This window comes from Lagopus muta, chromosome 1 (genome assembly GCF_023343835.1).
Source record: "Lagopus muta isolate bLagMut1 chromosome 1, bLagMut1 primary, whole genome shotgun sequence".
Taxonomy (NCBI): Eukaryota; Metazoa; Chordata; class Aves; order Galliformes; family Phasianidae; genus Lagopus; species Lagopus muta.
In genome coordinates this window covers 66,432,873-66,459,988 of record NC_064433.1, presented here as the reverse complement: position 1 = coordinate 66,459,988, position 27,116 = coordinate 66,432,873, and the positions used below count along the sequence as shown (strand labels likewise).

The following is a 27,116-nucleotide window of genomic DNA, read 5'->3' as shown; positions in this document are numbered from 1 at the left end:
TTTCTGGATAAGTTCTGAATATATGCATATATTACACATCCTCTGCAAGGATCATTTCCTGTTGCTACCAGCGTTTCTACCATTATCAAGTCAAACACCCTGTTTTAGGCCAATCTCTACAGTAATTTATGGTACGTAGACAAAATTTAAGATTAACCTGTGGTTTAGGCTCCTGATTTTTAGCAGTGCACAACTAAGACCACCTTATCTGCTCTTAAAATGCACGCTTCATTTCAGAAGAAATTCACACTCCTCCTGGAAAAGCCATGTTCATGACACCGTCTGAGAACCCAACCACTCTACCATTTGCTGAATGGGGGAAACTCAGAGCACCTGCAGTTCAACAGCTGAAATTCAAATTTAGAAAAGAGCTGCAAGCACCTACAAAGTCAAAACTAAACTACATAGAAATAACAGCTGGGAACACTGCAGAGCAAGCACCTAAATGTACTGCTCAGAAGCAGTAAGATTACCATCACCATACCCAATGCACTTGTGGAAAAGCCAGAACACTGCCACATCCTTGCAGTGTTTCTTCCCACTATCCCACAATTCCTCACACTTTGTATACAACTTTGCTTGTAACATAGTATTTTTCCTCTAGTTTTAGAAAAGGAGGTACATCAGTCATACAAATCTCTCTACCTCAGATGTTGAGCATTAACTAGGCAGGCCTGCCTGGCAAACCGCAACAAGAGGAGGGCCTGACCAGCTGGTCTGAGTTACCTCGATCTCCAAGAGAACTGAATGACCTCTCATTCTGGAGCAGGACCTGCTTCAGCTCCTCAAGTTCTGCATGCTCTTTTGCGTACATGCGCTTCAGGTTTTCCACGTGCTGAATCATTACTTCCACAGCCTTGCTGATACGGCTCTCCTGACAGAGCGAAACGGCCGTAAGTCAATGAAGTGGCCCTCTGAGGAGCTACACTGTGCTTAGATTTTAAGATTCTATTTTCTCCGTCATCATCTATCCACTCCCATCTTGTACCATAGTGGACAGAAGTGAGAGGATGTTGCATCACATCTACAAAGTTTCACTGCAACCCATCTCTCATTTCACACCAAAGTTACGCAAATCTCATTTCTTCACTGACTTTTCTTATTCTAACGTGGTTCATACTTTAATGTTCTGAGTCCTTATAACTCACCTCCTTTGAGCAAGTCTGAACACCCACTACACATTCACTAGCATTGTCAAGACTTATCTTCATGCTGTTCTTCCACATGCTTACACACAACATTTGACTAGATTTTTAGAAAGTTTCCATATATTTCACTTACGCTTCCTCCAAAGCCCTGTTAGGACCCTTCCCAGAAGGCAGGCAATTACCATTAGAGCAACAAGACTGCTGTTGCCACATTATATCTTTGTGCTCTCTATTGTAAGCAGCCCTAGGCTACCAGTTTCCTTTTGTTTTGTTTTACTTTTTATTTTAAATCAGGACCACATTGGTGCTGTGTTCCTCCATAATGCAGTCACTCTCACAATGCCTGTGATTCCCAATAGCAACACATGCAGCAGTCTGAGAAGGCAGAGCCAGGACTAGATCCTACTGGTCAGTTTCCTCTGCTTACATGAGTTCCCACATCTAGTCCTGAAACCAGAAGCCCAGCCAACAGGTACTGCTAACCCTCAACAACTAGAAGCTTTTATACAAAACATGTATGTGGGAAGCATTACCTGGTTAATAGCTCCCAGCATCTCTGCTCTGCTGGCAACTCTGGCTGCATACTGGCTGAGGAACTGCAAGCTTTTCTGCAGCTTCTTAATAATTTCCTGTGCTTGGTTATCTTCTTCACACAAAGGAACTAAAGCCTAACAAACACACGGAAAAGAAAAATAAATGTGAGCTGTTTTTAGAGAACAATGGGCAAACTCAACTGATGACACTGAAGGGCAGTGTTCAGGCTCAGAGTCACCACACTGGCACTCAACAGCCTCACTCAGTGCACCCTGATAGCAAGCTCCAGTGGGCAGAGACTTCAGCTTAACTAGCATAAAATCAATCAAGTACAGGGTTCTTTCTGGACACCTGTGCAATAGAGAAATTCCCTACTGCCTGAGCACTCAGATGCAGGTTAACCCTCCAATACTAAGTTCCTCCTATTTTAAATTCATCACCTAATTTTGTTCAGATTAGTTCATGATGTACTACAAATTCTGGAGAAAGAGCGCCATACTGGAAGACACTGACAGCCATTGTTCCTGTGCACCTCACTCACACTCACCTCCAGCATCTTCAAAGCATTTGTAATCTCCTTTTTCAAGTTCTCTTCAGCCAACTCTCGGGATCTTTCTTCAAGCCTCACCCTCTTGTCCAAAGTGAACAAGTCACACTTAAAACCTAAAGACAGCCTTAGAAATTCTGCCTATTGTGGAAACAAAATGATTTCAGAACAATCCAAGCAGTGCAGAGTTGTGTTGTTTTTTTTTTTTTTTTTTTTTTTAAGTAGATATGAATGCTGAAATGACATTTTGGAATATACTCCATAATGAAGTTACAGAAGAAATACAGAGGATAAAACAAACATGGCTTGCTTCCCCAAAGCCAGTCCTTCCATCTATAGTGATGGAGAAAATAATCCGTAGCCAGGACAGATGAGATCCTGACAGCATGCAGCGTGCCATCTGTCCTTTGAAAAATGGGCTAAAACCAATACACTCTGCCAGGAGGAGGTCACAGCTCTGCTCTCCTTCACCCTTGCAAATGAGTGTTTCAGTTGCAACAGTGTTTTAGTCAGTCTTACAGATTTCCACCTTTTCACATCACAGCCCTTCCATATTTGTGACATACAGAAACATTGTTTATGTCAACATACTTGGGAACAACACTTCAAAAGCCAATTCACAAAAGTAGACTGGGTTTAAGTTACTCAGCACCATTCTTTTATATGGGAAAAGATAGCAAGCCACAATGAATGGCTTATGTACAAGGCCCTTCTGTTGTCCACGATATTTAAGGATACAGGCAGTAGAGACTTACCTCCACTTCCTTCTCACTCGGAGAGTCACTGTGAGATAAGAAGAAGCAATCATGTAACAAACTGCCACTCTGAATTGCAACATGCAGGTATCACTGAAAATCAGAACACTTACGGCTCATTTTGCTTTGCTTTATCTCCTTTAAGGCCACCTGTAGTGGGTGAACTCCCTGAGAAGAAAAAAATAAAAACTTTCTCAACCAAAATGAAAAAAAAAAAAACAAAAAAAACCAACAGCCAACCAAAATGGTTTGTGTCAGTCTTTGGAGCTCCAGCAGAAGCCACGGCTGTAATTCCTCTGTGTTAAACTTTTTTTTCTTGTGTACCTCAGTAGAACAGCAACAACAAAGCACTGACACTTGCATGGAACCACAGGAGTTAGTTCAAGTGATTTCAACTCACATCTTGCATGCATGGGAAAGCTTAATATAAACTTTGGATTAAGCTTTCAACCCTTAGGTTCAGAATGTTACACCATCACTCGCTGCTGTTCTCCTCCAAAGGCAAAAGGTGAGGTGACAGAGTGGGGATCACTAAGCACAGTTCAGCAGAAGCATTTTCCAGTTAATCTGGAACACAGTACCCTAAATTTTAGTTAGCATAAAGGATGCTGCTTTACAAATCTCAGGAGGAGGCATGTCAGTTTCAGACACCCCAGCTCCTCTGCAGCTCTTAAGTTCTTCCTCCTGCCTAGAGGAAGCTGGAGCTGGTTAGATCAGTATCTGCAGAAATCAGAGAAGCAAGTTTTTGTATGCTAACATCTTTCCTTTCTCTACTGCTAACCCAATTCTGGTGTTCAACTGCAACATCCATCCCTAAAAACAGAAGCCTCATACAACTACTGGCACAGCCCAGGCAGTTTTCTACACCCACTCGCACAGCTCTTGGCACAGGTGACCAAGGGACACACCTGGTAAGTTAAGCAAATGAACTCAACAAATCTCTTACCTTTCCTGCTGGGAACCACAGCTGGTGTTACCTCAATCTGTTCTTTAGTAGCTTCATTTTCCATCTCCTAAAAAAAACACAGACCAAGGCAAAAGCTGTAGAAGCCCTGAAGGGGCCCATCCTCTGCTGCTTTGCATCGCCACCACTCAGCCAAACAATTCAACATTTCCACATCACCAGGACTCTCACCAGGTCTTTCTTTATGGGATCTGCTTTGTGTTCTTCCATCATGGAGGTGGACTCCTTCTTGATGAGGTCAGGTTCTGGAAAAAAAAAAAAAAACGTTCCAGAAAAGAAATGTAATACAATCAAAACAAGCCTCCAACACACCAACACCCAGAGTACCAGCCACTGACCAACAGACCTCAAAAAAAATGTGTAGTAACATGCACTACATGTTTATGAGCAAGACTTACTTCTGACCGGAGTTGCTCCAGGTGAAGTCACAGAACACAGAAGTTCAAGTAATAGTCTCTTGGATTTTCTGTCCTTCCCCCCCTGCCCAGATGTTTTCTTTGTTATTTAGAGAGAGAGTTTATAATGAGTTTTTATTTCAACTTCAATTAGCACAGGAATACAGGAGATAAATTCCCATGCACAAGCTAGAGAAGAAGCAGCGAGTGTTTGCAATTCTTCAACTTCATGCTATGAAACATCAGACAACACAGCAGATACAGAACTTAGTTCAGCTACCATTACAGAGCATCTCGAGCATAACCAGGTCAAAAAAATGCACAGAGTCGTGGTATATCAGGAGCCTATAAGCTTCCAACGCCTGACACCTGGGCTGCCCTTCCTACTCAGAAAAACCACCAACCAGTAGGGTGCTGGCAGAGCCAACAGAAGAGCTCTCCTTGCCAAAAGGCTGGTGGCAACAAATTGCTCAGTTCAGGAACTGATGATGCCAATTAGGATTCTTTCAAGTGCCATAGTGTAGAAAGCATTTGAAGCAGTCAAAAATAACCTCCAAAAAGACAGCTATTAAAGGGAAAATATTTAAGAAACTGAAGGAAGTCTTGGAGAGTTAAACTGATTTCTTGTGTGCAAGTAACTCTGGCAGCTATTTATAGCTCTTAGAACATCTAGAATTCTTTTTTTTTTTTTTTGCTGTTTATATAGTCACACACACCCACATACACAGATGCACAGAAAGAAATAGCACAAGAAAAGAAAAGTTTCAGGTCTGAAGTGCTCTCTCTCTTCATCCTTCACATAACCAACATCCCCTGCTCAGTGCTCCCTTTGCCCCTGCTATTTTTTCCACAGCCCTAAGTATCCAACCTGGCTCCCAAGCACCTTTAGAAGACGTTGTGTAGTAGTATTAAAGATCACAAATGCAGATTCAACAACACTCCCATCCTAATGCTAGAAATGCTTTCTGCTGGGAGATGTAAAGCTAGCAGCAGGATCTCAGACTTGAAAGCTATTTGGACTCTTCCTGATCTGCTTTGCATGTCTGTTTCCTCCTTGCTAAAGGTACTTTCATCAACTATGAAAATTAACTGCAAAGGCAAATTAGTAGAAAGAAAATATATTAAGAAAGGAGACTGAATTAGATTTCAGGAAGATAGCACCCAAGAAACAAAACAAAACAAGAAACAAGATGACAAGAAAAGAGCCCTATATTTGGGTAAAGGTTAAAGATAGTTACAAACTACCATGAGTTCTGTGGTGCTTATTCAGATCAGCCACGTACCCACTCTAGTTTTGTTTTGCTTTTAGTTTTTAAGTGAGAGAAGCCCCAGCAAATCTGGTAAAAGTGATAATTATGGATACATGTTACTATAGGGAAAGACAGGACCATACACAAAGGTCTCCGTCTCATCTCTCCTCCAGGCCCACCCCATCCTTTTACACTCTGAGCATCAACTTCAAAGGAAAATGCCATTTAGTACAGTTACCAAACCTCATGAAACAATGAAAAGATTTTTTTCCTCCCCGAATGCCCTGGGGTTTAGCACCCACACAGTGTTACACCAGCTGATTTCACCAAGTTATTTCATGCTCACGTTCAACACTATAAGGCACCCTCCTGGGCACAGCCTTACTCCTACTTAGCTTTGAGAGCACTTGCAGGTGTGAGTGTTTGCAACAGCAAAAATTCAGAAGTTGAAGTTAATTTCTTACTCAGCTTCTTCATTTTAAAGGCATTCTGAAAGCAAACTGTTTCCTCACTGCATGAACACCAGTGTGGCTGCAGCAGTTACTGTACCTGACACAGAACCAGCTGCATCCTGATTGTTGTTTCTCTCCATTGTCACAGAAGCTGGCACAACTTCCTCCTCTGCGCATGAGTTCTTGGGTGGCTTTTCCTCCATCACAAGGCTGCCTAGGTATCAGGCCACAGAAGACAGAGCAGTTATCAGTCAGTGAACACAGAGAGAGACTTCACCATATCTATTTTGAGAGTTTCAGCACAAGACATTTACACACCTGCACTCTGGTTTAAGGGCCCTACCTGTTACTGGTGCAGTGCTTTTTGAAGAGGATGTAAGAACTTCTTGGGGAGAAGTTAAGCCATCACTGTCAAAACAAAGTTACTTTTTAGATGCTCATCCATATTATACAATCTTAATACTTTTAAAGCCTCACACAAAACCTGACCTGGATGGGATCAGACCAAGTGGCACTGACGGCTCTGCACAGTCCATCTTAACAGGAAGAGAGAAGAGTTAGTATCAGGTTGCCTTGCAAGTAGAAAATATTTTATGCCATCAAATGTCTTGTGTGGAAGGGACCTTAAAGCCCACCCAGCTGAACCCCTGCCATGAACAGGGCTGCCCCCTCACCAGCCCAGCTGCCCAGGGTCACATCCAACCTGGCCTTGAGCACCTCCAGAGATGGGGCACCTGCACCTTCTCTGGGCAGCTGTGCCAGTGCCTCACTGCCCTCTGAGTAAAGAATTTCCTCCTGACATCTAACTTAAAATCCCCCTCTTTTAGTTCAAAGCCATTCCCCCTTGTCCTATCACTACCAAACCAGAGTCAGTTTCCTGTTCATAAGCTTCCTTTAAATACCTCAAGGCCACAATGAGGTCTTTTTGGACCATTCTTTTCTCCAGGCTGAACAAGCCCAACTTCCTCAGCCTTTCTTCATAACAGATATGCTCCAGCCCTCTGATTGTGTCATCTCAAAATCTTAATTACTCCAGCTGTACCTGAATTACCTCAGCAGCAGAAAACCAGATGGTACATGAGCACAAAGTCTATAGCCACCTCTACTCATATCATACAGCTTACTGTGATACTACTGTTAGGAGTGATAACTTTCAGCAGAAATTTAGTGAGGTAGTTTTGTTCCTGACAACACATTTAGCTTCTAACACATTTTCACATGACCAAAGCATGTATTACTATACCACTTTGCTATCCCAATGCTATGCTTAAGGGTGCACCCATTTTTCAAGGTCATAAGTGCACAGAACTCCATTCAGCTATAAATATTCAACTCATTTACATAGATAAGTGCATTACTTTTAACAACTTGACTGCACAGACAAAAAAAACAACTAGTTTTGCTCATGTGCCTTTAGCCACTGCAGTGTGGTTCTGGTCCCAAGTCTTATTGCGTCACAGCTGAGAAGAAGAACATCTTTAGCCTTTCAATATGCAAAGAGAGACACTGAATGGGAAATATCCTTCTTTCCCCTCCACTAGAGCCTGACTGCCCTCGCAGAGTCTGTGCCTCAGCCAGCTGATGTTTCCTCTAATGCAAACGCAGGCTATTTTTATTCCTATTTGAATTCTCTATTAAGCTTAAGGAAGTTCAGCATTGTGTTAGTCTTGTTCAGGCCAGTAGGACTAAAGGAGTAGTTGAGGAGAAGAAAAGAGATGAATGGTGCACTGGAATGAAGCAAGAGAATTCTGAAGGATTCCTGAAGCACAAACATGCACTGCCAACACAAAGCAGATGGCACCTGGAGCTGACTAGCACAACACAGCATCCTGCATGACCTCTCTGGGTAACCTCAGTAGTTTCCTGTTTTGCAATTAAGGAAAATCCTCAACTCCATTTTTGAAGACCTCATACTGGCTGCTTGTATTGGGATTGCAAAGTCTACACTTAAAACAACCACAACTAAAACACTTTATACATTTTACTTTCATACCATTAAAACAAGTATGAAATGCCCAATTCTGATCTAGCTTCACAAGCACTCCTTTATTTAGTATCCCCTGATCTATCTCCTACAATGACAGCACTGACAAAGCCCTGGAGTTACATGCAGAAGGTCTCAGCCTGGTCAAGCACATCTGCAACCACAGTGCAAAATAAAAAGCACTAGAGATACCTTATTGATCTGGGGTATTCAAATGTCTCCACACATCACAGGTTTCAGAACAGGTACTGGACACAGTCTGCTTACCTCCTCTCTAGGAGAAGCTTTAATACTTACATTTTTCCTTTTTTTCCTTGTTTTCCTTTAGGAAAAGGAAAATGCCACTTGCAAGTCCAGTTGGAATTACAGAAAACTCCAGAACAATGAAGGACAGACATTTTGAACAACTTTGCAAAGCTGCCGCTTCCCAGAAGGATTAAAATCCCTGCAATTACCCCTCTAAGACAACATAAGCAGCAGCAGCACCAGGGAAGAATTCCCCACCTTCTCTTTCCCAGCTGAGCAGTGTGCTGAGACCACAGGCAGTATCTATCTCCCACTTTCTACCTTCATTGCACTTTCTGCCTCACTCTGCACTGCACTGAGACCAGGGCAGCTCTGAGGCTGCATGCTCACTGGTGCTGCACAACTTGTTTCCAGGTTCACAGAAACCACCGACCAATTTTTACCGCTGCCCATGCTATAGCTTGTAAAGCTAATTGGAAAGCCATGCTGTGTAGCAGGGCTGAGGTCTGGATTTCAGCAGTGAGTGCTGCAGCACTGAGCACAGTGCTGAGACATGGTTCATGTGGCTATCACCATGAGAAAGCTGACTGACAGTTCAAACAGTAGGAGGAAGCAGTTTGATAGATGCAGGATTCACTACAGCAGGGAAAGCATATCCAAGCACATGACTGAAGGAAGGTCTTACAGCAAATACATCATTTTTCAGCTGTTACAGACATAGGAGAAAGTGCAGAGAAAGGCAGCATTCACAACTAAAGAATCCTGTCATCACTTACAGGTGTATAAATGTGGTGAGGTCACTGACACTTCCCCGGCAAAACAGAGCATTTCTGTTCAAAGAGCACTGGCTGAAGCCTATAAACCATTTAAAAGTCATCTCCCAGCTAAAACCATAACCCAGTGGCACATGAACATCAATACTTTTAGGTCAGTAACAGTATTCCAGGATAGAGCCCAAACAGAAGGAAATATCCCAGAAAAAAAACATCTCTGCACCCTGCTGGCTAGTGCCAGCTCCATTGCAGTGCTGATAAATCTTCATCTGCCTGTTTGTAAGGCACAAAGTGCATGAACCCATTCAGAACTACATTTGGGGTATCAGAGACAGCACTCACCTCAGTAAGTGAAGAGTCCATCATTGTAATGGAAACAGGAAGGTCTGAATCAGTATAGCCACCAGCAGAGTATATTTTCCACCTGGCAATACACATTTTATTTGCATATTGCCTGAACAACAGTGAGATACATTGCCTTAAGCACATAACAACCAAAGTCACTGCTATCTGTACAGTCAGACAGCTGGTCTCCAAGAGAAATTCATGACAAACATCAATCCCTCCTCCCCCAAACAGCAAGAACCACCACCTGTCCTTCCCAACCTCCTCCACACTGCACTGCTCTAGAGAAAACCTATGGCAAAAGCTTCAAAAGCTGCTGAGTTTCCTCAGAAGCTGCAGACTGCCTGCTTCTACATCTCCAGGAACATCCTTAGCTTGCTTTTTAAATATTCACTGACATTAGTTAGCTTGCTTACAGAGTCTTAAATAGTTCAATCTGTTTAAGAGATCTAAGGAGACAGTTTGATAGGCAAGATTTTAGAATTCTTGCACTAAATTCTGCCAAAAGAAGTTCTCCTTAAAATGGATAAGAATTTGGCTCCAAAATGCAAGTGTCATCATGAGTTAAATACTGAAATAGACACAAGAACACCTACCTTCTGCCTCAGCATGAAATGCTGTTCACTGCCACCATATCTGCCTGATGGCCGTACCAGTGGTTCAGTAAAGTTTTAATAATGCTCTTGAAAAGAGGAGCAAAGTGTTCCCCCCAAAACACCATTAGCTGGCCATTGAGTGCCCAATATATTAAGAGATGCTCATCTTTTGAACCTAGCGTGCTGAGCTTCTTCCAGGACCTGCTGTATCCCAAGCAGTCTTCCACCCTTTACCCTGAAGAGGTTATCCTGCCATCTTACTTGTACCCTACTGATGTCACATCTGAAATGGATGCATGCCACAGACCACAGCTTTCAAAGAGGCTGGTGACAGATCTCCATCTGCAAGGGGGATTCCAGCTGTGCACAGGAAAGTTAATTGGGCAGGAGGTTTCCAGGTTTAGAGCATCTGTAGAAAGTGAAAGCAGCATGAAGAGGCACAGCCACAAGCAAAGTTGTCACAGTCACATCAATTTTCATTTCTTAGGTCTGAGATAATAAAGAAACAGACCAATCTAATAAAGATTAAGAAAGTTTTTGTCTTGTATGAAGGGTTGGATTACCCGGGCTTCGCCTATTTTTGTATATGGAAGTATGTACAGGGTGTTACTTCCCTGTAGCACCCAAGGAAAGGGATTTGTCCATCAGTCAGGTCACAGAAACTTCTGTATGGCAGAGTATTGGTCTAGTGAAGTGTTGTTTTGTGGTAGAGGGCAGTGGAAAAATAGATCTTTGACTGAGGACTTCTTAAAACAATATTTGACTGATGCAAGACACAAAAACCTGCCTTCTTTATGGCAGGATCACAATAATACAGCAAGTTGCAGCTACACTGCATTAGTGCATTTTAGAAAGCACATACAATCAAACAAGTCTATCCTCTATTTCCCCCCAGTATGGGGCTAGATTACAATTGGGTATTTCACAGCTTGTACTAGAACAGTCACTGTGTTCTACCAGCTTTACTCATGGAGGAAATACTGTCCCAAGTGCACTCTGCTGTGCAGTGGAGTAAGGCTTGAGAGTTGCAGGAAAGCACAAACCACATATAAAGAAAGAAGTCAGAAATACTACTATTTGATTCTCAAAAACTATGCTACCCATCTGAGTTTTTAAATCAGGACTGTCCCCATCTCAGTAGCAGGATGCCACTCACTGCCTTAAGCGTGTTCAACAGGGTGAATAGGAAGAACATAAGTCCCATCAATTCAAGTACCTTGCCAGGAGTATACTTGAGTGTGTGTTCAATAGGCTCCCTATGCTTTTGAGGACCATTGGTAGACTAACAGACAGCCACCTTTTGAGACCTTTATTTGAAAGCATTAAAAGCATGGTTCAACCTCAGATCATATGCAAAATAGGCTAAAGCCAACAGCAGGCTTTCCACAATCTAGAAGCACATTTGGCTGCAGCAAGACTGCTCTATACAACTTATTAACTCCTCTGTACTTCAGGAAGAGGCAGAAAATTGGCAGACATCACTAGGTCTTACCTAGCAGAGGAGTAAGACTCCAGTATGAAATATCAGAGGGCAAGGTCCCGGGAAAGTCAGTGCACAGGGTAGGTCTCTCACTCCACAGTGTTCTTCTATTAGCAGCTCTGCTGCCCTAAAAAAAAAAAAAAAAAGTACTTAAGTTCAACCATGATAAATGTACTGGGGCCATCAGCACCACACACATGCAGAATTGTTTTTGCATTATATAATACTAAGTTATGCCATTTCCCTCCACCCACACTTTTTCTAGAAAAAACTTAAATCCTTCATGGGCAGAACTGATAAAAGAGGTAGAATAATTCAAGTTCCAACTTCACAATTGTAGCAGGTAATATTGGTTTCAGCTACATTTGGGAGTAGATAACACGAAAAAAAGATGGAAGGTATAAATGCAGGGTGTGAAGGACAGGAGAGGAAAGAAACCAAACCAAAACCACCCCATTCTTTCCCCCTTCTCTGTTTCCAGTAAAGCCAGAGTAAGACCAACAAGGCAGACCAAGACAGGGAGCACTTGCCCAATGCCTGGCACCTACTAAGCAGAACGAGTTTCCTTCAGCTGGGGTAGCTGGACAGCTCCAGCTTAAGCCCTGTTGCATGGACAGAAGGCACTGCCCACATACCCTACAGACACACACCATTTATTTGCCATATAGTGCTGAAGAGGGGTTATCTCCAGATGGCTAAAAGAAACATCTGAAGTATTAACACAGCTGCGTTTTATCAAATGTTGTATAAAGTGATTAATAGAAGACAAATTGAGAAATGCAGCTCCATCTTCAGTCTCTGATCCTTCTCAAAAGGCACCTAACCAAGTGCCTGTACTTTGTAACAGCACTGTTCAGAAGCAATAGTAAACTTTGAAATACATATTTGAATATACTTTAGTGTATGTGCACATATACATAAACATACAAATATGTATATAAAACATACAACCAAGTAACTTAATTGACTTGGCAGTTTCTCATGAGGAGAGACTTTGTCCCCTAAATAATGAAGGAAAATACTACTAAAACAAGCATCATGTTTTAGCAGCCTTGGCAATGGTCAGAACCACTTACCTTCCCTCTCACTGGTTCCACTGATGTAGGTAGCAGACTGTAAATAGATTCTTCATCTACACAGAGCTGTTGCAGTGGAGAAACAGTAGAAAGAAAAAAAAAAAAAGGAGTTTTATCTAATTTGATGATTTTCAACTATTAGGAAAAACACACAATTGTTTCCCCTTGCTGTCTTCAGTCTTTAATTCTGCAGACTTCTATGCACAAATAGAATTTTTATTTCACATGCAGCTGGTCTAGAGTTTTCAATTCTGCTCCTCTGATGCTCTCGCTACAGTCTAAGATACATTTTAGGATCTTATGTTTGTCTTTCTAAATACCTTCCTATTCTCTTTTAAATTCAGACTGCTTAGACCATAAGCTATAACATTTTTTTACTAGAGCCAGTTGAGAAAGTCTTCCCACTACGTCTCCCCCTCCACCTCCTCCTAAAGATGAAGAAAGTATTTTTATTCAAAGCAAATTATTCTAGAGTTATATAATTTCCAACATATCTCCACAGAGGAGCATGAGGTAAAAATCGTTTTATATCTTTTATCCTAATCCCTTTATGCTGGAAGCATTTTTTAAGGAGCCTCTCTGCAGAAGAAGGATATGACTGGGAAAGGGGACAGTTGGGGAAAAAAAAGTAATAAATCACATCATGCCTCAGGGAAAGCTCCCTGAATCTACATTCAATATCATCATGTAGAACTGCTTACATTGAGACCAACAGCACACCAGTGAGTTCTAGTCCATCTTTACTGGGAGAGAAGAACGTCATGCAGCTTGGCAAATAGATCTCATTTGGATTCCACAGCCAAAAAAGTAATGGAACCACAAGTGATTTGGCAGCATAGCTCAGCTATAGATGCCCTTTCACCAAAGCACCTCTTGTGCAAGCCTACCTTTTCTTCCCCAACCAGACAAGCTTCATACCTGATACAGCCTTTCACAGAGTCGCTCTGTAAGCAGCTCCCCTCTCAGCGCAATAACAGTGGCTATGAAGAGACATTTGTCAGTTTTAGAGTGCCCCTCACAATTTGATAAGGAGCAGTCCAGTATTAAAGTGCCTGTAAACTCAATGCTGCCTGTCACAAACTTATCACGTTTTGCTTTGGTGTTGTTATACTTACAATAGTTTTCACAGGAAATAGTTTTAAAAGCATACTTTGTTTCAAAAGTTCCATCAGGCAGACAAAATTGGGAACCTTTTAACTTGCGATTATGCCTCCTTTGTTCTTCTATGAAGGGGGGATTCTTCCCCACACTGTCAGTGTTACAGTTCCCTATGGAAATGAATGATTATTACAGATTTTTGGAAGAGAAGGCTTTGTACAAAGAGTTTACACAGAACGGCTTGGGTTGGAAAGGACCTTAAAGCCCATAGAGTTCTGCACTTCCACCATTGCTGGGATAAGGTTGCATGAAATAAGGTTGCCCACAGCCCTGTCCAAACCAGCTTTGAACACTTCCAGGGATAGGCTTCACTTCATACTTAAAAACATTCTTTGTTCAAGTTTGGTAACGCTGGGGCCTGCCCCGGTGGTTTTTACTTTGATACAAGACACTTGGGATACAGAAACTAAATCTAATACTGTGCAAGTAAGGAGAAGGAAGAAAGATTTTTATAAGCAGTGTCATCTCAGTGCCCAAGTAAAAACTGAAGGCAGGTCATTCAGCTTTTTCACTGAATGATGGCATTAGCAGTTAGCTTCAAGTCATCACTCCACATTTGAAACACACAAGGAGTTGTGCCAGGCTGACACAGGTTTAGTAGCAATCTTCCTCATCTATCAGGTTTTCGGATCTGTTACCTCATCACGTAGGATGAGGAAGTGGGGAAATGGAGTGAGAGTCAGGGAGAAAAACAAACAAACAAGTAATCCAGGCCTTTTGTCAGCAGAGGCAGTAGCCCATCAACCTTTTTGCAGGAGCCAATATAAAGCACTGTCCTTGTCCTGACCCCAACCCTGTTTGCCCTGTTCTTTATAACAAATTCCAACTTTCCGACAGAACTACCAATTTATTTCTGTTTATCTTAGAAAGACCCCTACAAACTACCTGGAGTCATTTATAGCCTAAGTCTTGGCCATTTTCAAGGCAGGAAACTTCAGGTCTTGTTTATTTATTTTAGATCAGTGGCATCAGCCTCCTTTGTAGTATCTGGAGTTCTCACTCTTGATTCATGCTAGCTTGACTTGCAGAAACACTTCATCTATTTAGTGCTATCTTTCAGTTCTATTTCCACTGTTATGCCCTTTGGTTACAAAACACCATATAGCTTGAAGAAAGCAGCAAACATGAAAGGATGCACATGTGACTGATGTTTTGGTATTGTCCATAAGTCAGCACAGCTAGGGGTGTGTAAGAGCTGTACCTTAAGGCTAAGGCATAGAGCACAGCGTAATTTTTCTACAAGAAAAACTGCAATTTCACACTCATGTGCCTTGAGCTTATTGCCAACACAAATCACACTGTACACTGCACTTCGAAATGCATGCCTGAGGCCAGATATTTAGTGGGCATAAGTTAGCTTTACACAAGTAGCTTTTGCTGCCAGGTATTTGGACAGGAAAAGCCATGTACACTGGAATTAAACCAACAACTTATTCAACCAACTCTGTAAAGTGGGGACATTAGCAAGCAAGATGTTGAAATAAGTTTTCATAGTTCCATAGCAGAAGTTACACATGTACAATGAAGTGACATGATCGCTTTCTAACAAAGATACCACGCAGTTATTTGTGTACACAGAGCAAATCTAAACATCAAGCAGAACACAGAGCAAAAACCCAAGTCTCCTTGACACAGGAAGCTTAAGACACAGAGATGACTGTTAGGGCTATGCAGGTATATGAACAGCACCTTCAGTAAAGGTGAAGCTCCCATGGAATTACTAAACCTTCCTCATAGGTAGTGTTAGGAGTCCACAGCTCCAGTCCAGCCCAGCCACCACTCATGGGAATCCCACCCAACTCACTTCCACAGAGCATTTTACCACAGGTGACCTGCAGGTCAGTATTATTCCCTTTTGCCATAACTTATCCATAAAGTATTTGCCCACGGAAAGATGAATGCTGTCACATTGCCAATAGTTACTCACTTTTCTGCTCTTCCATCTTTTCCTGAAGCAACTGGCAAGTGCTTGTTAGAGCTGCATTCACATCCTTGAGCTTTTGCTGCTCAGAAATGGCTTCCTTTAACTTGCACTTCAGGGATGCAGCTTCCTCACAGGCAGAGCGAAAGGCTTCAGCTTGGTCCTCTCTCTAAGCACAAAACAATATTTAACAAAAAAAAAAAAAAAAAAAAAAAAAAAAAAGGAAAATAAGAAAAACAGCCTGCCTAATACAAGGAGCCTCTACAGTTCATGTAGATAAAACCGAACTGCATCTGTTTTCTCTCAGGAAGTGATAAAGCTCTCTCTGAACTTCTGCATTTTTACAGTTGGGGTGGACTGTGTATGGAAGCTATTTTTGGCTTTTTTTTTTTTTTAAAGCCACCACAAATATGCGATGCTGCCTCTTTCATCAGCAAACTGTTGTCACCACCCCCTCACATTTTACTTCCTTCGCTGGTTCCACTTTCGCAATAAGGCTCTCCATTCTGAACGCAGGACTTCCTTTCCCAAGAGCAGCAATGCACTGTATGCAGTGTTTTGCATCTGCCTGCATCTTTTCGGCAAAGAGGAAACTAGTCTGTCCCTTACCTGTTTGTTGGCATCCTCAAGCTGCTTTGTAGCTTTTTGGAGCTCCAAACCAAGAGCTTCTGCCCGGCCAGCAGCTTCTTCTTGCAACTGTTTGACAGTTTCCATCTCACGTTGCCTGCAGGGTGCGAGAGCACAAACCACAATCCGTTACTGACATTTTAGAGCAGGCATGCCTGGGAGATGACACATGCTAGTCATTGAGACACGCATTAAGAACCATATTCAGCCATTACATCTCTAGGACTGAGCAACAGAGGCTTTCAGCTTAGGGAGAACAATTTAACCTAGTAGGCAAACAGTTTTGTTTGTTTGTTTGTTTTCTCTCTCCTCCCCTATAGTAGCTCTGGAAGTAGGAAGAGAATTAAGACTTTTCCCTGGTTTCTAACTAAGCAGAAAAAGAGCTGTGCCAGCCTCTGCCAACTGGGTGTCATAGTGAAAGCTTATAGACTATTCAGAGACATCTCAAAATTAAAAACCTTATTTGATCAAATTGTGAAAGCTTGGTCTAAGTTCATAAAATTATCAATATTGAGTCAATCATTCCAGCAAAAACACCCTGGAGCTGTGCCTGCAGGTAATAGCTTCCTCTGGTTGATCTCCCAGTACTCCAGAAGATATTTCACTTGGCAGTGAGCAGATTCCGTACCACAGAACAGGTGCTAAAGTTGACCACTTTCAAAAAGCCTCTTTTACTCTGCACAAACATTCTACTTGCTTATTTTTTGTCTCATTTATACGATTATTTCTTTTTCTTGTTGCAGCCACCACAAAGAATGGTGATGTAGAGGCAGCTCTATGAAAGCAGTATTTTTTAAGAAATTGGTATTTTTTGCCAGCTCCTTCTTCAGTGAAGGAAGAGCAGGTGGGAGGTCTACATTAACAATGTGAGTTGTATCTGAGTGAAGTGAGAGTGCAGTGTGACTGCTCTGCATTAGCTCACAGGAATGCAAAGCCTTGCTAGTAAGCTGCTTGCATCCTGAACCCTAGGGAATGGCAAGCACATAAAAATTTACAGTTTAGCATAGGATGGTGGAAGACTGACACTAAAAATAAGTTTAGGACAAAGAACTGAGATCAATTTTTCTGGAAAGAAAATTAGAAAGAAAAATCCCAACTTGGCTAGCTCACTTCTTAAGTGTCTGAGAAGAGGTGAGAGGGAAGAAAGAAAGATTTCAGGTTTATTATCACTTGCTGTCATATTTGTTATATTAAATCTCCCAGCAGGAACTACAGGCTAAAAAACCTCAGATTTAAAGCTATATTTTCATATTTAGTGAGGTACCTCACTGTCTTGTTTTCTCAGGAGTACAGCTTCAGTTACACCAAAAACAGTAACAGCCATAGATATGTATTTCACATGTCTTGCTTCACATGCAATCAGCAGTTTATTTAATGGTTGCACCTGTGAGGTAGGCAGTGCTCTCCCCCACTTATCCCCTTCTAACTTCTCAGCTTGTGGTCTTCCCTCATATATTCAAGTAAGAATTCAAGATTGTAAGTTATTTCATACACAAACCTAAACTCTCACATGCTGTAATGTTACACTAAAACCAGATCCATTCTCCAAAAATCCATGGGGAAAATGAAAATGCTTTCAGAATTCAGTAAACTTTAATACAAATGAAATACATTCTTTAAGGGGTACCTGGCAGAGAGCTCTTTCCTTAGGTGAAGTTGCTCTGTTTTGGTTCTCCTCAGGTTGCTTGCCATTCGAATAAAATCCTTATCTAGAGATTCTTTGTGTTTTTCCAAGAGATTGAGTTTTTGGATCCAAAGGTGTTTTTTCTCTCCTAACTCCTGCTTGAGAACCTGTGGAATTTTGAGACTGAGTTGCCACATGTTTAGAGGAAGAGCAGATACACAGGGTAAACTAGAACCCTGAATTAGGTGATACAGGATAAAATATCAAGAAAGAAGAACTCAGTCCTCTTTCTCTGACACTGTTCATCCGTGACCGCAAAAAAATGCAGGCCTCTGACTTTAAAGAATGCTTAACATGGAAGCCATATTTGCTTACATTGGTTCAAAGGGAACAAACACTGATCCTACAGATGTGGGCCACATTAGAGTTTAACATTTTTCACAAGCTTCAAACAAAAGCAAAGCAGCGCATAACGTACCACACTACAGAACTAAAAAAGCCTGAGCATCTTCATTAGATCGGTTTACTGGAGTGACATGGGACATGGCCACAAGCAAATACCCACATCCTGAAGATAAGTTCCTCAGCCAAAGCAGGCAGCACTTGCTGTTAGAAATACCATAGCTTGACACATAAGTGGCAGAGACTTATATCAAGACTGTTATGCTGTACACATGCCCTATCTTCCAGCAAGAATGAGGCAAAAAATATTTACTGTCATCATGTATATATGCTTGAACACACATACACACGTAGATATATTTGAAATTTACCTGTTTATAACAACTTAAAGCATTCCAGCAAAGCATGCACATAATGTATTTTACAGAAGATAGGGGGTAAAAAAAAGTGTTTAATCTTAAAGTGACAGTGGCTGGTCCCAGTTTGCAAAGACCTCACCAACTTTCCACAAAAGCTGCCTGTGCTGAGTGCTTTTTTCCTTGCATCTTCTATTGTTCAGCTCCCTGTACCATATTTCACACACGTCCACTGCATTCTAAGTGAAGACAATATGCTTGACATGAAGTCATTCCATGCTTCCAGAACCCTGAGGATGGGAGACCTATTTTTAAAGCATCCTGCTATTTCTTGAACCTCTGCTACTCTAGTTTCTAATTGTATAAAACTCAGTGAGCCAGAACAGATCAACACTTAAAACAAAAGTTCTCAGCTCTACATGCTTAATGGGAATACAATCATGTCATGAAAGGTAAATCAACATGCATCTTTCAGCTGAGAAATATTGCAGGAGGAAGTTTTTCAAGACCAAAATCCTATAGCAGTGCAGGAAGGCTGGGTGACTCTAACAATTGTTTCCTCCTGCCCAAGAAAGGATGGAGGGGACAGCTATAATATTTTGCAACACTGGAGGAAAGAAAAAGGAGTATCTTTTTGCTTAGAAGCTAACAGCTTAAAGCAGTATGTTTTGTGGTGTTACCTGTTATTACCAAAGTAGGCTGAATAGAGGTTTTGCATCTACTTAAGAAATAAAAAGATTATATATAGCATTAATACGCAGTACAATGGATTAGCATGTAAAAGAGTTCTTAACAGATTAGAGGAAAAAAAACCTACATCCAGTATGATGGCCACCTGAGAAACCACTGTTATGTGGAAAACCGGGGGAGAAGTCAGGGAGAGGACAAGAGCAAGAGGGTTGAGCAGTACCTGCAGACTGTTGCTAACAAAGGGAGAAGTTCTTGCCACAGTTACTTTGATTCTATACCCTCAAGTCTTCAGAGAAAATGAGAGTAATAGTAAGTATACATTATGCCCCGTCCCTGGAGACACTCAAGGCCAGGCTGGTTGGGGCCTTGGGCAGCCTGAGCCAATGGGTGGCAGCCCTGTCCATGGCAGGAACTGACTGTGCTTTAAGGTTCCTTCCAACCCAAACTATTCCATGATTCTATGATTTCATGATTAAGTCTTATATTTCTGTAGAAACCTTTTCTGATGCACATCCAGTAATAGCCGAACATTTTGCTTTTTAAAAGAGAATCTGGTTAAAAAGCCTGCCTTCTTCCTCCTCCTGGTGAAGGAACCATCTGCCTTGTAGTCAAATAGAGCAAAAGGAGAAAACTGGTGTTTTAGAAACATAGAAGTTCCAAACAATGGACAGAAAAGCTTCATAGCTCACACTACACTGTGTTGTCATCTGACTTCAAACCTGCTCGCTTCATCTACCCTTTCCTTCAAGCATAGAGTTACTACAGAGATGTGTCATACAAGACAAGTCAGGAAAAGCCCAACAGTTCAGTAAAAAGTTGTTCCTTCCCCTTGCTCCCTAAGAGTTAGAACAAAATATACTTTTCCCTATATACCATATCTGACCCATAAATGGATTGCCATACCTCTAATAACACATATAGGATGCAACAGTAAGATATACTGGGGCTGTACAGAAAACTTTAGGCAAGTCTGACAGAAAATAGCATTAAAAAAAACGTTACCACAAGTTTTCTCTCCCAGGCCTGCTGCACATTCACATCAGGGTCTTCTACCCGTTCTAAAGAAGTCCTGACAAGCTCTTCTGCTGCAGAAACTTCTTCTTGCTGAAAATAAAGATTTAAAAAAAAAAAAAACCAACTACTAGTCTAATGCTACTCATCATTACCCAATTAATAAGCAGTGGAATAGTATATACCAAATAATATTGTTAGAAGTGCCCCAACTCTACATCCAAGTAAGTTGCTTGCATTTACTTTTTGTAAAGAGAGTGAATATGAGCTGATTAATAATGTTTGAACGGGTTGTAATTAAAAGACTGACAACAGACCACAACCTTACTCACATAAGATAGATCACTGACCAGGTTTTGCATGACAGCCTTAAACTTTTCTCCTGCATATTCAGGTCCCTGAAGTAAGAACAATACTTCACGGTCCAGTGTTTCATCCAGGGACATCCATTCAGTCTTGGTAATCTTTGAAGACACAGAAGATCCAGCTAGCTTATTTTGACATCCTTATTACAAACCAGCATCAGTGACATTTAGATTTCTCTGAAATATCCTAGCATTGTATTTACCAGAAGGTCAGAGCTACTGAAACTTGAAGCCTGCAAAAGCTTTTCAAACACATTATGTCCTGGAGATTTAGTAAAAGAAAAAAAGCAAGCAAGCCAAGCTCTTGAATGATCCAATATAAGTTTCAAGTCAGAAGTAGGCAAGAAGTCAATACTTGTTTTCCGCTTATTCAGAGTAGGTTTTACCAAGTGAAGTAAAAGCAAGAACTCCTACCTCCTTTACAGGTCATTAGGTGGAGTTGTATCTCATTCAGTACTTGAGAGGTAAACACAGCAACTTGCTGCTGGCAATAGGTAGCAGGACATTACTTTTGAATCCAAGGTATACCAAATATGCCTCTCACTCCTGGACCTGCATTTTCAGTCCTTCACAGGATCTTCTCCCTCAAATGCTACCTACCTCTTGAAAAATGCAGCAACCACAAAAACAAGTAGCAAGGTTATAGTGAAGACTTGCAGGGAAATAATTAAAAAATAAAAGCACTGCAATAAGGCATTCGTTATCAGCACTACTGAATAACTTGCATCTGAAGAGAAAACAACACTGCAAGGAAGGATAGGACTCCATGAAGTGCTTTTAGGGAAGTGCGCACAGAATAGCTGAAACCAAAACCACAACATAAAAGTAGACTGCTGGTGCAGCAGTTCTCCACCAGAGTACTGAAAAGCTACAAGAATCAGAGATTAAACTTCCAGTGTGCATGACCAAAGTGCTGCTCATAGAAATTAACTGCAGAGGATATAGGCAACACTACACCTCCAACCCAACAGGCACAGCTGCACCACTAAGATCCACCAGCTTGTGCCTCACTTATCAGAAGAATTCTTCTCACACTCTCTTCCAAGTTACTATCAAAAGACTTCAGAAAAAACAGCTGGACAGGACTTCCAGATGTGAGGAACATCTTTCCTATTGAGAGGCAAAGGAACGCTACCTGCAAATAGATGCTCATCAGTTTCTAAAGAATAAATTAAATGAAGACTACAACCTTCTCAGCTGTTTACTTTGGTGCTTAGTCTTCTTCTTCTCTACACTAAATTTCAAGAAACATCTGTCCTCCCGCAATGCAAAGCTCATTGTTTGTGTCCAGTGTAGGCAGTATTTACTTTCTTCATTAGCCTGTTAAATGTTTGATGACTCATCTCCTGTCAGTCTCTTCTTCTGCCAGATAAATAAGTGACCAAAGCTCTTTCAGATACACATCAGCAAGTGTTTGCTCTGCTTTTATCTGGGCTTTCTCTGACATACTTAAAACAACACTCTAACACTCACATTCTATGCTTATGTGCAAGGACTAATGAATCCTAACTCTGGGATTATCTAACAATCTGCAGAGAATGAGCTTTGTTTTTAATTTACTGATGCAAGACAACTGGGATAAGATTCAATAGGATCTGATTCACACCTCAGAAGACTGAGCAAGCTCCAGTTCACAGTCCAGTGAATTCATCTCTTCAGGAATACTGCCATTAACTTTACTCATCAACGGGAAGCTCAAACCATTTCTAAAAGAAAAATGGAGAACATAAAAGTAAGAATCAGTCCTTTTTGATTTTTCATGAACTATTTTTCCTGGGACTCTCAGTACTCACGCGATCAACTCTTGCTGCACATGCCGCATGTCCTCCAGTAGTTTACTCTTCTCTGCCCGCAAAGTCTAAAATATATTTATCAGAGCTAGTTAGAGAGTTAGTCTGGCATGCAGAGGCAGCACAGGATATGCACATTTTCCCCCAGTTAGACAGTAACTAAGCTTATTCCCATACCTCTATAATCGAGGTACACTCCACAATGGTTAATTTCAGTTCTTTGATGTCATGCTCCTTCTGCAAAGAATGTGGAGAAAAGCTTTAAAGCATACAACCTGATAATTAGCACACTGAGCTATAGTTGTAGCTATCTATTTTGTAGTATTATTTTAGTTACAAAGCATACTCAATATTACACCACAGATGCAAGCTGCAGAAGAATGCCTGGCTTACTGGCCAGTAGGAAGCACTTGGTAGATCTCTTCCAGAAGTCCTAGAATTAAGGGCATAGGAAAATGCTTTCTAGGTGCTATGTTTTAACTTATCAGTTATCTGGTTGCTGTATCAGCATTCTACTTCTAGTTGAAAATCTGGACCATATTATGCATAGCATAAGTTTTTTGTTTGTTTGTTTGTTTTTTAACAGCAACTGATCCTTAAATTTACTTGTGTTCTCCAAGATGTTTATTCTCGTTAGCTTTCATGATTACAGGGAATAGAGCATGGGGGGCTTTGTAAATTAAACAATGTCTAGTGAAAGGTCTGACAGAGAACACATCAACCCTCACAACACTACTGACTTGGTAGAATTAGAAGCTTTCTTAGGGTTATGCACTGGGCTTCAGTTGCATTATGTGCTACACATACAACTGAAACATTTCCTGGAGAAAATAAGAACTTGAAGTAAAGAGCTGTCTCCTCTCATCCCTTTAATGACCTCTATCTTCTCTTCTCAGTTGTTTTCAGTGAGCTGAAACTATTTAATCAAACTGATGAAACTATTTCTCTTTGGACACAGAGCTATGTTTTTGTTGTTGCTGTTTTGCTTTTTAATAAAAATACCTTTGAGGTAAACCCTCGTCCCACTGATCCTAAAGCCAGCTATTTGCTGGTTTCAAATTTTCTACACTAATTTCCTCAAGTTGATGCAAACCAATCACCCTGCCCTACAGAAATACACACTCTAGTATTCAGCATTTAATATTCCCTTCTTGACAACAGACTAAATAAACATTGAAAAGAAGAATACATAGCCCATGGAAGTTTAAAATTGTTCAAGTAGAGGAAAGTACAAGCTATTAAGCTGCTTCTGGGAGCAGAAGTGAGGGTGAGAAGAACACCTTGTCAGCTATAAAGTTATCAGCTAGATCACAGTCTGATTCTGTCTTGTCACTATTTGAATTCAAACCACACATTTTTTGTAGTGAACTGATAGTCAAGCATTTCATCAGCTGATTTAGAGCATCTTCAGCTAAATGGAAACTTCATTAGCCCAGAAAGCACTTTGCACAATTCACTATGCCAAAACCTGCATGTGGTCTTACGTTTTTGTATTTAAGTACAAAATACATCACAAGTGCGCAAGTACAAAAATCATCACAGAAGTAGTTAACTAGGCTTTCCTGCAGCATACAGATCTCAATATGGAGAAAACAGATTTTCTTTTCCACTGAGTTCTGGATCGCTATTTTGACACAAAATTAAGTCATTTAAAGCTAATCAGATGATGGAGAAAGATCATTTGCAGGTACATTCTTTTACTTTCTAGTGAAGGAAGTAGCTTTCAGAAGTCTTTGCACTTTTTCTGAAGTTTGGAAGTTTGTTTTAAAAGATTCTGGTATATATATATATATATATATATATATATATATATATATATATATATATATATATATATATATATATATATATATATATATATATATATATATATATATTTTAATAAGGAACAGCAAATTCCAGCAACCTTTAGTTATGCTGACTCATTATCAGGTTCTAAAGCAGATCTCGCCTACTTTGAAGACATTTATAGGATCAGGTTCTGTCATGTGAGAACACTAGAAATCAAAGCACTACAGCAAAGACCACAGCCTTGCCTTTTCATAAAGCATCCCATCTCAGTATTTTCAAGGCATCAGCAAAAGCAACTAACCTGGATTAAGCTTGCCTCTTTATTCACCACAGTGCTCTCATAGATATGTACCTGCATCTGAAGAGTAGAGGGAACAAAGTCACCAGCATGAACTATAACACAATTCTATTCTTACCTGGTATGATATATCTCAAAATTCAAATCTCGCACCCAATTAGAAGTGTTCTCAGGTCTCAATCAACCCTTCTCTTTTCTTGCCTGTGTGGGCCAGCAGTGTCAGCAACATTAACCAAAGTGCAACTTCCTAATGCATCTCCTCAAACAGTGAAGAAAAGGTTTTCTGAAAGTCTAACTTTGAGGGATGAAATAAAAATGTGGTTTGCCTATATTGCCCAGTTTTTAGCCTCCAGACAGCAATTTCCTTTGTCAAAGCTGTCAAACTGGCCAAATAAGGATCACGCTGCATTTCTTTAATATACACAAGTTCAGGGTTGTCTACCTTTCAGAGAACAAAGCTAGACCTGACTAAACCATCTAACTTCTCATGTCTCCTGAAACTCTTACTTGAAGCTCTGCCGCGTTTTTGGAGAGATCCAAAATCTTCTTTTGAAGTCCATCAGTGTCCATGCTATTCCTAATGTTCTGAACAAAATAGAGAATGTTTAGGCACAGCTGAACAGATTGACAGCTTCTCTTTGAAGAAACTAGGAATAATAACACATCCACCCCCAAGATACTGCCTACTCTAAAGCAGTAACAGCATTTATGCACATACAAACTTTATTCTCCTACTTTCTCTCATGCTTCTACACCTATCAAAATAAGGGTCTGAGGCTGCAAACATGTTGGACAATAGGAATTGCACTGTAGTTTTTTGCTTACTTGTGCTTTTTTTTTTCCCCCCCTTCAGCAAGTCCTATAAGTTAAAGGCAAAAAAATATGAATGTTTAGGGTAACAACCTCTATCTTAAGGCATATATTCACTGTAGACAAGCTTTTAGTCAGAAAGCAAAATTTTAAGGGTGAAGTTAACTTGATGACACCAGCATCTCCAATTCAGTTCAAAGCAGTTTATTTCTCATCTACATGAGCTAAGCTCACCCTACTGGAATAGTTTCTATTTTCCAGTTCCCCCAAACCCCTGTTTGAACTGAAGGACAAAATGCCAGAAAACATCAGCTTTTCAGGCCCACCATGAGTGTAAGAACAGAAACATGCTGTTAATCAATGGCTATTGAGACATACTAGTATTTGAGAAAGACTAATCTCAACACAGCAAGCATGCAGTGAACAACAACTACTATATAGTATATAAGTATATAGTAAATAAGTACAGTAGATAGTACACTACACACACTATATACTTAGTGAGAACTATCGGTAATCAGTGGATGGTTGGACTGGGTGATCCTGTGGGTCTTCTCCAACCTTGGTGATTCTATGATTCTATATTTTGGCATAATGATAGATTCCCAAAAACCACATTTTTAGATTATTTTTTATGATCTGTTTCCATAATCTCACTTTAAATACCATACAAGTACAGTCTGTAAGCGAGTATTAAGATTTTATCATCTATACAGAAGTCTTCATCAGAATATTTACTTAAGAATTAATAACTCCCCTCTGAAAAGGAGCACACACAAAAAAAGCTCAACAAATAAACAGCCTATAGAGAGCTCCATTAGCCTCCTGCAGATCCATTATGGGCCAAGGACAGATCTGGGAGTGGAATTCCCAGCCACCATATTTCTTTAAAACTACAGCTCCATAAAGAACTCCTCCTTTGGATCTTACAGAAGGGTTACAGAAGTGAATATCAATCAAGAAGTGTTAATTGGAGGTTATTTTGATATAGAGTTAGTGTATTCACAGCTGTACAAACTAAGCTTAGTTGAAGTTTGTTTCTAAAGCTTTGAATTTGAAAAATAAATTCAAAAGCTGCTTTGATCCCATCCCTTCATGCTTCCCACCTCATACTCTTGCTCGTCCAGCCAGTGGAAAGTCTGAAGCATAGTACAATTTCAAGATAAGGAGCATTACAGCAAGTCATTGTCGTTAAACATGAGATATCTTGACAATCCAATTAGCATGTCAGGCTTCTAAGTCCCACAAACAATTTATTACTAACAAGCATTTAACTAGACAAGAACATGTACTTGCAAGGTCATTATTTATTTTACCTCTTCTTGAAGAGAAGCTATTTTGATGAGAAGAGACTGATTTTCTTTTTCCTGATTAATAGAAAAAAAAAAACAAAAACACAGAAACAGAACAGTCATTTTTAGTACATAAAGTTCAAAATGCAAAGCCAAACTAAGCAAAAGCGTTGGAGCACAAACACATGAGGCCCAGTACAAAGCTGTTACTTTGCATTCCTTTGTCTCAGAGAGAAGAACAGAGAGTGCTGAAACCTATGCAGCTTCTATACTAGCTAAACTCAGAGTGTGACTCCAACAGTTCGAATCAGAATAAAACTTAGACCATTAGATGACAGGAGGAAGGGATTCAAGGTCAGAGAGAGCAAGGGTAGTTATGCTCACGTTTCAGACAAGTCTGAAAACCTTGTGCGTCACATTATATTTCTCCATCACT

At 40.6% G+C, this 27,116-nt stretch overlaps 1 protein-coding gene across 3 annotated transcripts in view; it reads right to left on the bottom strand.

The window, feature by feature from the left end:
- The window catches only part of IRAG2 (inositol 1,4,5-triphosphate receptor associated 2), a 38,780-nt gene that overhangs the window by 3,724 nt on the left and 7,940 nt on the right, over positions 1-27,116 (bottom strand). For all 3 annotated transcript variants that reach the window (XM_048934375.1, XM_048934376.1, XM_048934377.1), the window contains exons 9-34: positions 26,705-26,755; positions 25,086-25,163; positions 24,582-24,638; positions 22,667-22,726; positions 22,493-22,557; positions 22,306-22,405; positions 20,685-20,798; positions 20,326-20,427; positions 17,879-18,042; positions 16,234-16,348; positions 15,631-15,793; positions 13,464-13,525; positions 12,546-12,611; positions 11,482-11,596; positions 10,251-10,398; positions 9,391-9,472; positions 6,535-6,581; positions 6,389-6,453; positions 6,143-6,259; positions 4,120-4,193; positions 3,931-3,997; positions 3,098-3,152; positions 2,985-3,012; positions 2,230-2,370; positions 1,682-1,816; positions 727-874 (exon numbers count right to left, since the gene is read on the bottom strand). In XM_048934375.1, coding sequence (XP_048790332.1) covers positions 727-874; positions 1,682-1,816; positions 2,230-2,370; positions 2,985-3,012; positions 3,098-3,152; positions 3,931-3,997; positions 4,120-4,193; positions 6,143-6,259; positions 6,389-6,453; positions 6,535-6,581; positions 9,391-9,472; positions 10,251-10,398; positions 11,482-11,596; positions 12,546-12,611; positions 13,464-13,525; positions 15,631-15,793; positions 16,234-16,348; positions 17,879-18,042; positions 20,326-20,427; positions 20,685-20,798; positions 22,306-22,405; positions 22,493-22,557; positions 22,667-22,726; positions 24,582-24,638; positions 25,086-25,163; positions 26,705-26,755 — 2,419 coding nt within the window. The remainder of the gene's footprint in view (positions 1-726; positions 875-1,681; positions 1,817-2,229; positions 2,371-2,984; positions 3,013-3,097; positions 3,153-3,930; positions 3,998-4,119; positions 4,194-6,142; positions 6,260-6,388; positions 6,454-6,534; positions 6,582-9,390; positions 9,473-10,250; positions 10,399-11,481; positions 11,597-12,545; positions 12,612-13,463; positions 13,526-15,630; positions 15,794-16,233; positions 16,349-17,878; positions 18,043-20,325; positions 20,428-20,684; positions 20,799-22,305; positions 22,406-22,492; positions 22,558-22,666; positions 22,727-24,581; positions 24,639-25,085; positions 25,164-26,704; positions 26,756-27,116) is intronic.